Source organism: Sphaeroforma arctica (assembly GCF_001186125.1).
Source record: "Sphaeroforma arctica JP610 unplaced genomic scaffold supercont1.24, whole genome shotgun sequence".
In the NCBI taxonomy this organism is placed as follows: domain Eukaryota; class Ichthyosporea; order Ichthyophonida; genus Sphaeroforma; species Sphaeroforma arctica.
Genome location: NW_014040534.1, coordinates 152181 through 162333, shown reverse-complemented (window position 1 = coordinate 162333; position 10153 = coordinate 152181). Strand labels below are relative to the sequence as shown.

Below are 10153 nucleotides of genomic sequence, written 5' to 3'. Positions count from 1 at the left end.
TATATATATATATAATATATATAGTATATTATATATTATATATATATATATATATATAGTGTGTGTGTGTGTGTGTGTGTGTGTATATATTATACATATATATATATATATATATATATATGTATGTATGTATGTATGTATATATATATGGTCTTAGTGAATATTTATTTTATGGTATGTATATTTCATTACGGATCACATATAAAAATTTATGTACAGATTGGTTCAAATTTGTTTTATTTTTTAAGCCCTCTCTTGATGTTTCGTCATAAATATATATATATGCTAAATCATGTCTTCAGAAATTGAGCGGAAGCACATGTATCTATATCCACAAAATGAAGTACTTGTGTACATACACACATCTTTAAGCATAAAGGAAAATACAATAATCGTCGAGAAACACCAACACGCAGACACTATCTCGGTAGAAAAGCACTAGAAAATTCCTTCAATCAAGTTGTATAAGCGTTCGCAGGCGTAGGCCCATGTTGTCGGCACATTTAGACCCACGTGTTATTGCAATGATCTATCAGAATATGCTGGCGTAGTAGTGTGCACGAACGTACTGTTGTGCGAGACAAATCGTCTGCCAAGACACGAGCAATCTCCGCTCTGTATCGCCCAGAGATGCACCATTCATTACCAACTATACCCACACTCTAGCACCCGAGGAGGTCAACAAGATGTCCTGGATCGAGAAAAGGGCACCGGAGCACCTGCGTGAGATTGAGGTCAAATTGAAGTACCGCGATAGCAAACCCGTTGTCAATGACATATACATAGTCAGCAAACCCGGGCGACGCGTCTTCCTCACATTTGAGGTGTGTGACTGGTTTCATCAGACGGACCGGAGGGATTGTATAGTGAGGGTGTTGTGGTGTGCATTTTTATTGTATGTGCGATGGCCCGTCCCAGGAAGACAATGGACGTTGTCCAGAAGTAAGGTCCCATTTTACTACTGTATATCGCATGTAGCAGCCTCAATGTAAAGTAGAAAACGTTATATAAGCGTACTTTTTCTGCTCGGTTAGGAAGATGAGTGGTGCGTATTATAAGTGTGTCTATTATCTGCGCTGCTACATACAATACAAGGGGATGTTAAATGCAACAGCGGTAAACGTATCCGGTTTTTAATTACTGTACCAAGTCGGTTGCAATAGCACCCTACAACTCGTAGTCAAACGTAACACGTAGATATGAGATGCGTGAGATCAAATTTCTGCTTTGAAGTCTGCGGCGGTCGTCATGTCTGCGTGCGATTCAATTGGTATTTTCTGAACAACAATGTAGCACCACCCACAATCCACGTTAAGTCGCAATGCTAATGGAGAGCTGCAGAAGACCTACTCTTATATGCCGATATACAAGTCAAAGCGCGGCATATAAGCAAATCGATATATGTGTGCAGAGTATCCTCGGAGGTATTGATGTGCGCCGTAAAAGGTTATACCTACATGTGTACACAAGAGAACCGAATCACATCTGTGACATGCGACTGACCTGAGTGTATTTATTGTCTTCTCCAAATAGCAATTGGCCTGTACTCGCATGCATGGAGGCCTGGGGGTGCACATCTTGTCGTCGTCCGACGGCATAATGACTGATGCAGAGACACTGCGGAAGCGGTCTGGGGGAGAGATTCTGCTAGCGGTGTATTAAGGAGAGAATGTGACATCAAGATCAAATAAACGAGATGTTTAGTCTAGATTGTAATATGATAAGGGTGCGACCTTATTATCAAATAGACGAGATATTTAGTCCAGATTGTAGCATAATAAGGGTGTGACCTCATTATCAAATAAACAAGATATTCAGCCACTTTTGCACTTTGAGAGCTGATCTGAGGGAGCAACTCTGCTGACTGATTATCGCGGAACTGACCTCAAAATCAAAAGCAGCAAAGGTTTGTCAAGTGTGTGATGGTTGTGGCCTTGCTTTTAGAAATGGAAAATCAAGATGTCCATCCACTTCCTATTTCCGGGACAGTCCGGGGAAGAGATTTTACTAGCAGTGGTTGAGGAGTATGTATGACCTCAGGAACGGTAAAAGTGGAATTCAGCCACCTTTATCATTTTGGCAGCAGTCACAGTGGCAGCAGTCACTGTGGCTGTGGTATATATGACCTCAGGAACGATGAATGTGGGAATCAGCCACCTTTATCATTTCGGCAGCAGTCAGGGGGGGCAAGATTGACACTCAAATGCAGGGATAAGCCAATTAACGACGAGTTTTATTTATTTTTTCGCCGATTGCGTACAATCTACAATAACTAGAGTATATTCGTTTGTTATATGCAAGGCAATCCCCGATCACCTCTCCGTCTTACTAGTACCTACCGAGCCCTCCCTTACACACGCAGACGCACTCTAGTGCTTCTTGTGCGTGCTCTCTCCAGGATGTTCCACGGTCCACTTCTTCTCCTCGTATTCTAAGCGTCTCTGGAACATATCGTGATCCGCTTTGATGGACGTCTTTGATCCGAACGGGGCAACAGCGCCAGCCGCTACTAGAGCTGCCAGCGTAATGGCCTGCGACTGTACACGCGCGTGGAATGCCTTGACCGTGGGTGTCAGGTAGGGGTTGCTGTATGAGAATGTGAGCGACCTGGATAGTAGAAAAAACAAGAGTTCGAAGATAAAGGTTAGGATTAGTACAGTACGCTATGTAGTAGGCTATACCCATTATTCGTAATAAGATGTACCACTGAATAGGAGCTCGGAACGCGACAAGTCCGTGGTATAGGTATATTCAGGACAAGCCTGTAATTCCGTCTTTATACGTGGTTGTATATCGCCTGCAGTCGGATCCGCTAAGGTGTCGTGACCCAGGTGCGGATAGACATTTGCACGCCCAATAGACCTCGTGCAGAGAAGGCGGACTCTCACACACTAACCTCGCAACGGCTAGACAACACGCACCCCAAGCGCACCCTATCCACAATCACGTATATAGTACATACACTCCGGCGAGTGAGTATCAACACAGCTGCTGCAGGCTTGTGCATGGGAGCAAATGATGAGCCTTATAACTTTTCTAGAACAAATAGTTATGCATAAATACCGCAAATCTACATGAAAACCATACAGTCTGCACAAAATACAAGGATGTCCTGATAGATCACACCAGGTGCATATTGCGAGCATGCACAGAATTATGGACACGACAAATACAAAATAGTAAATATCCGGAATGAGAGGGTCGACGATTGTTTACGAATATAGCTACACATAAGGGTCACCGCAGACTAACAGATAGCAATCATATATAAACAATGTGGTCTACCCTGGACGGTGCCAAGAACGTTCTCTTCCTTTCGAGATGGCATGTACAGCCAGGGTATCGATATTCACAATCGCACACATCCTGAGACTGTCGCAAATATATCGCTGGACTTAATTCGGCCAGCACACTATACTATACCAAATGTGATTGCTATACGCTGTGCGTGCTTCCGGTTACAGGCATCCCTTTATGATAATGCGCACTTATTCAGCCACACCTCAGACAAGATACAATACAAAACTGCCCACACACTACAAGCTGTATCCGTGCCTCCAGCACAGTGCAATATGTTTTCTCGACTAGACAACAGACCAGATAGCAAAACCGGTATATATTTGGCGATGAAAAACTCAAGGGTGTAGGGAACCTATCGGAAAGTTGTTGCACGACTTTGACGATTTGGAAGTCATTAGGTAAGCTGAGACCGATGAATCCGCTGATGGATCGCTCTGTACTCACTGATGAACATCAATAGAGCACTGGCAACCACGAATGAATGAAGACCACGAATCGCCTCCTACACGCACCTGGTCTTCCTCGACAGTGTAAACATTTGGTGCTACACACAATGTCTATCATATTGTGTTCCTATAACTAGACATGTGCAGCCACACAACTTACAGACATGCGTGTTGGATACACAAACAGATAGAGGTATGAATACACACAAAAAACAGACGTACCTTGAAAACACACCCACATACAGAAAGGCGTACAAACCCCACACACCACACACAACATGCGTATAAATACCAAACCAAGTGCCGACATAAGTATGAAACTCCCCCTACAATCAAAGATACGTATGGATGCCACACCACATACCCAGCCACACCCGCAACCCAGGCGGCAGCAACCAGTGAGAAGCGGTTGTCCGCCAACCACGTGGGCCAGTCCTGTGCCGTGATCGAGCGATTTTTATCGGACTCCAGTTTCACACCCCCCTCGTCGTACAGCACATGCCTCTCCTTCTCCATCTGAATAACCTGCTCCTCCGCTGCGACTACGGTGACCACAACAATCGGGCAGATCCATGCGGCTGCTTTGAAACTGGGGCGCAGAGCTTTGAACCAGGCGTTGCTGCGGTTGAGTGTGTACAGACCTGCGGTGGCGGCTGCGGTAGAGGCTAGGAAGGCCTGGAAGCCCACGGTGTATACGCGCTTGTTCAGCTCAGCGAGCTCTGCGTCGGTGACTGTAACCTGTGAGAGGATTTGAAGTAACCGACCACGATTCGTGCGTGTGTAAGTATGTTTGACCACTTAACGCCCGAGTGCACGGTGTTGGAATGATTGTTGACAGAAATCTATAGCATTTTAGCCTACATGTGTGGGCAGATATCAGTTGAAGTACATACGGCGGGTCGCTTACACGTAGCCAAACAGAAATCACAGCGTACTATCTCGCTGGAGGAAGCATATGCGAACCTACATCTACCATCAGTACTGAAAGACTCGCCGGTTATTTTGATATCATACGCATACGGTTCTCAACGAAGCAATCAAATGGATTTCCCAACAAGCAATCTTGTACAGAATCACCTCGTGCACAGCCTATACTTGTGAGTATATTTGTATGTGGTTCATAGCACATACAGGTGCCACCACGAAGCCATTTAGCTAGTCGGCTGACTACATACTGTGGTGACCTGCGCGCTGGTACTGCCCTCAAGCGTGACCCATTCACTACTTAGTATATCTTCAATACGGATACGAAATAGCGATGCACATTCGCAATTCACTACTTGTCTAAACTAAGATACACCGAATAGCACGATGTTAATTTTCTTTATGCATCAGCGACGAGGAAACAATCAGCTTACTGTCTGAAAAAAGGGTGGTGCCAATCGCTGCTATATTTATTTATACCATGTGAGCTTTTACATTTTACTACGATATGTCTAATGTCACAGTCGATCTCTTTAGGGACACTTTTTCACAATGCAGGCCCAAAATAATATAGAAAGTATACTCGAGAAAGAGTACGAGCAAACTGCCCTATATTTAGGCACACTGCAGAACCAACAACACATAGAAACTGTACTTAGAAATATATATATATGCGGTGTGAAGAAACTGATGTATAACATATTTCTTGTGCGTGCGTGGGCATGATGAGAGCGCGAGGGATGGGATCCGAATGTACTTATAAATGTGCAAGGAAAAAAAAATCAGGAAACTTGCACGTGCCCATGTTTTATAGTAAGCAACCCCTGCATATTCACACCTTCATAATGTAACGTTAGATTATGTGATACGATCTATTTCGATCTAATAATTTGAACTTATTTGGTCGTTGGTAGATACTGAATGTAGTTCCTTACGGTAACACACACTTATACTTTATTTACATCTACACTACATTAAAAAATTGTTGTGGCTACACCAAGAGACCAAGACAGGCTACACAGCGCGTACAATGGCACATCCCCGTTTGTCACAAGTCCGCAAAGTGAGAAGCCTTAAGGCCTCAAACTGCTCAACCTAAAATATGCCCAAAAAGGATATATTTACGTTAAACCGTTTATATCAAACAAACAAAAATCCCTTCCTATAATACGGTAAGCCCTTTCCTCAAATGAACCAGCTGATATTCAATAGATACAAGTCTCCAGGACCCCAGGAGCATAAACGATAAGTCGTTTATAAAAGACCGTATTTATTTTGATGACCATCACATATAGACGTTAAAAATAGTGCTCACCAAAAGACCCTGTTTTCACGTCCCGTGGATTCCATTGGTGCTCAGTGCTCACGGTGCTCCCCATTATTTGTCATATGTACATATTGGACATTTGGGATTATTTTGTACAGTTTTTTTATATATAAAAAACCTAACTGACAGATCAAAGCCTACTACTAAAATAAAACAGGCAGATTGTCATTATAATTTTATTAAAACTCTTTTTTTACAGTTGGTCACTTTGATTTTTAGAGTGAGTTTGACTCACATTGACACTTTTTTATTTGTTTTTTTTTTAATTAAATTTTATTGTTCTCTGTACAAATCATAACCTCCTAAAGAGGCGAAACAAAACAAATGTACCAGTTATATACTGAGCCAAGCGTAGTACTACCCTGTGACTGTGACACTGTCAGTGTCAGCACTGTCAGGTCAGAGAGTATGTAGTATTGTATTCAGCAAGCTCTCTCTCGAAGACAGAATCAGACTCTCTCACGGACTACGGAGTCACGACTCACGACTCACGACTCACGACTCATGACCACATACGAGTCACTACGCACAGACGCACAGTCTGAGTCATGGAGATACCTTCAGTCTTCACAGTTCACACAACATTGACAACAAGTTCACGACTTCACATGAAGTTCATACAAGAAGTTCACTATAGCGAGTCCCAGTCTTCTCTCTTCTCTCATATTTATACAGTTAAGTACGTACATTTATAAATACCGTCTTCAGTCTTTTCAGTTTTCTGTGTTGGAACTTGTAACTTGGCACTTGGAACTTGGAATCTTATTTGAGTGGTACGCATTCACTCTCTATGATGTAAATGATGTAAATGTAAATAAGAATAAACATTTCAAAAACACACGTAGTCCCACCGGCTTCCAGAGTCCAGATTCTGCCCATATAAAAAACCCCCCCTCTAATATTCCGTACGTTTGGTTGAAAAAGGGCCATAAACCCCCGATGTCGATTCGTTCTTCAGCCAATGAATTGAAGAATATACAAGCGGTTCTGACTTGATAGTTAATAGTTGCACTACACACAAGAAGACTGAAGAGAGGATTAAATGGAATCACACTTCACAAGTTCACAGGGTCCAGTCAAAGCCATCTAAATGACCAGTGGTCTAGGTCCTTTTTCGATTGTCCCCATCTTCACTTGTTGACTGTTGTTGTTGTATTTCAGTCATGTTTATATGTAAATATGATATTTTAATATTTTAACGAAATATATAGCCGACTGTGCGTGGGTCATGATTTATCGACTTAAGTTTGTCAAGTGATAATAAGACTCGACAATGTTGCAAAAATAGCATCATTCAAACATGATGAGTTGTAGAAACAGAAAGTCGTATAGTTCGCAATTGTTTTTAAAAGTGATAGGTGTACGTTGTTATGGGATAGCGATCACGCCAAATGTGATGGAATAATTATTCAGTCAATCACGCCCAACTATATATATCCACCTAGATCGTGAGCAGGTTGCACCCTGGATACATACACAATTTCTAAAAGTGATAGGTGTACGTTGTTATGGGATAGCGATCACGCCAAATGTGATGGAATAATTATTCAGTCAATCACGCCCAACTATATATATCAACCTAGATCGTGAGCAGGTTGCACCCTGGATACATACACAATCGGTGCCTTGTAGATAGATGCGAGAAGTATTTTGTATTTACATGCAAACAAAATACAACCTAAGTTCCGGATTTCTAAATTTCTTTATTTTGCATTGTATGTTGTGCAAGTTGATAGTCGTGATGTCGAAGACACCTTACTTCGAGGACTTGTTTTCTGAAGCCTGAGGATTGTCAGTACACTCGTGTACTGTTGGGAATACGAGTTCGCGCGCAGCAGAGCTCAAACAGCAGTTGCATAAGAGCGTCTTGGACCGATTTCCATTGGATGTGCGTGCCTTTAAAGCTCATAGCCACATCATTCTATAGATAAAACAAGCTGACGCACAGCAGCGTCGTCAGTCTCGGACTCGGTCGGTACACTAAAGCCTAGGGTAGTCTTGTGGTTTCTAAAATCAGTCGAAAACGCAGCCTTCATTCTGCGACCGCCGCCTTCTTTGGCGCATTCGGGTCTTTCGGGATCGCCGTTACATGATTCGACAGAAGTTTGTTCATCTCAAACATGGTCATCTCTGAAACTCCGAACACATTCTTGAACTCCTGTGACACGGTAGAAAGATTTCATTAGATCAGGGCATGCGATGTCACATTGATACCTCTACAATCAGAGTTTACAACAAGGGGAATGTGAACATAGTTACAATGCAATACAACTATCAAAAAGTGGTTCGAAAGTTGGCACGGTATTTTCTCAGCAACAGAACTACGAGCACCATTTAACAGGGAAACGAGCCAATTTCAAAGAAAGAATTGCGAAGACTACACACCTCGTCGCATAGGATGTTCTTCTTGTTTTTCTCATCCTGAAGGTCACGCTCTTTAATGAGGACCCAGAGCTGTTTAACCACTGATGGCCGCGACATCTGAGTGATGCATATGAGATCAAACAGACATATTAGGTTCCCCTGCCAATAGCTACTACCCCCAAGTAACCGAGTGCTGTATACAACGGCCATTTGGTGAAACACACTCACGGGGTGCGCATATTCACTTCTTGTCCCATAGCACTCACTGGACCGGTAGTGCAACCACTATTAATGTGTATTTGCAGACACTAGCGAAAAGATGTTTGACCATGGCAAATCCCAAAAACGGGTTTGGCTAGGAAAAAGTACACTACAGCGCATCACAAGCCAACACACAAGTCCATTCTAACTTCTAGAAGGTGCCAATCTCTGGCGTAACACACCTGTTTTTCGCCGGCCATGAGTGCGGACATCTTATCGGACAGAATCTGAGGCGCACTCAGACCAGTCTTTCTGGGCGGTGCGTTGGGGTCTTTTTCCTTTTTGGCACGTTTCCTTACGGGAGCAGCTTTCTTAGCGGAACGAGCAGTAGGGGTAGTCGCGGGAGCTCTACGCTTCTTGCTGTGGATGTGATGAGAATAAATGGTAACTGATATGAGCACGATGCGACAGTGCTTCAGACCTAGATTCGTGATATGTCACATGAGCAAGGACTGGGTCATGTGTGTGACATTCAATCGAGATATGTTTCTATTCGAATCTATAGCCGTCAAACACTGATATGCGGGTCATCCAAGAGATGATCGCAAGCAGCGGAAGTCCCACTACTCAGGCTGGTCCTAAAACGGATCAGACTGAATGAATATCAAATACAAGGCCACTCGGAGATAGCGAGCACGCAATATCCAATATGATTTTGGGTCGCTCTAACAAACAGTACAGCAGACCACCAGCCACAAAAGCGTGCGAACCCGAAAGGATGCATAGCCATTCAAGAAGAAAGACTTACGTTGGGGCTGGAGCGGGGGGTGTTTCGTCTGAGTCTGCAAGTGGCGTGGGATGCGAATACGGAGAAAAAGGTGAGTGAAACAAATAGAATCCACAGGCACCAGAAGATAGACGCGGCAAAGGTCGGGGCTGAGCATGTGGCAACTCACAGAAACGTGTGGGCATGTGGGGAACGCCAGAGCATCTGAGGGTAAAATCAAGGGTGTATGCCATTCACAAACACCCATGCGAATGCCGTTGCATGGGTCAGCAATACCGATAGATATCACTGCAATAAAGTGCACTTGACAAATACCTTCTTGGTTGATAGACAAGTGTTCAACTCGACTCACGATCGATATTGTTAGGCTAATTGGGCACCGCCTAACGTGGGGCATTTGAGGATGTCTATACACGTATGGAATAAGCTGTCTACACCACTGCCATCCAAGTTCGCACGTACCTTCATCATTTATCTCGCTGACACACTTCTGCAGTAGCTCTTTGAACAGCTCTTTCTGATCGCTTATACTTGAACCTGTAGGGAACAGATTACATATCTAGTAAATAACCAAACATAGTACAGTGCTATTGCACGGTGTTATAGGATAAGGTTATAGTGACCAAATCGACGAGAAAGTTTATACCACCAGGCCAAAATAAATATCATCTAAAAAGCTACTGGTAAACTTAAGGAAGTGTCTACCCTAATACACCTCATACACAATCCACGTGTATGGCTCGAACTTTTATCAATATCATACTAAATCTGAAAACCCGTGATATATATATATTATATATATAA

General features: G+C 43.1%; 2 protein-coding genes across 2 annotated transcripts in view; both read right to left on the bottom strand.

The window, feature by feature from the left end:
* Window positions 1-2205: 2205 nt before the first annotated feature.
* On the bottom strand, window positions 2206-5593 carry SARC_00710 (hypothetical protein). Its single transcript, XM_014305609.1, has 3 exons — window positions 5509-5593; window positions 4111-4484; window positions 2206-2607 (listed from the first exon to the last, which is right to left on the bottom strand). The coding sequence occupies exons 1-3, from the start codon at window positions 5512-5514 to the stop codon at window positions 2370-2372; spliced, it is 618 nt and encodes a 205-aa protein (XP_014161084.1). The 5' UTR covers window positions 5515-5593; the 3' UTR covers window positions 2206-2369.
* Window positions 5594-7674: 2081 nt separating this feature from the next.
* Window positions 7675-10153, bottom strand: part of SARC_00709 (hypothetical protein) — a 3498-nt gene continuing 1019 nt past the window's right edge. Inside the window, exons 3-7 of the mRNA XM_014305608.1 lie at window positions 9812-9886; window positions 9371-9404; window positions 8805-8982; window positions 8383-8478; window positions 7675-8155 (exon numbers count right to left, since the gene is read on the bottom strand). Coding sequence (XP_014161083.1) covers window positions 8030-8155; window positions 8383-8478; window positions 8805-8982; window positions 9371-9404; window positions 9812-9886 — 509 coding nt within the window. The 3' untranslated portion in view covers window positions 7675-8029. The remainder of the gene's footprint in view (window positions 8156-8382; window positions 8479-8804; window positions 8983-9370; window positions 9405-9811; window positions 9887-10153) is intronic.

What these genes read in the sequence shown, in the direction of transcription:
- SARC_00710 (XM_014305609.1), bottom strand. An exon ending in TGGGTTGCGGGTGTGGCTGG is followed by an intron (nt 2,608 to 4,110) that starts GTATGTGGTGTG and finishes TCTACTATCCAG; the next exon opens with GTCGCTCACATTCTCATACA.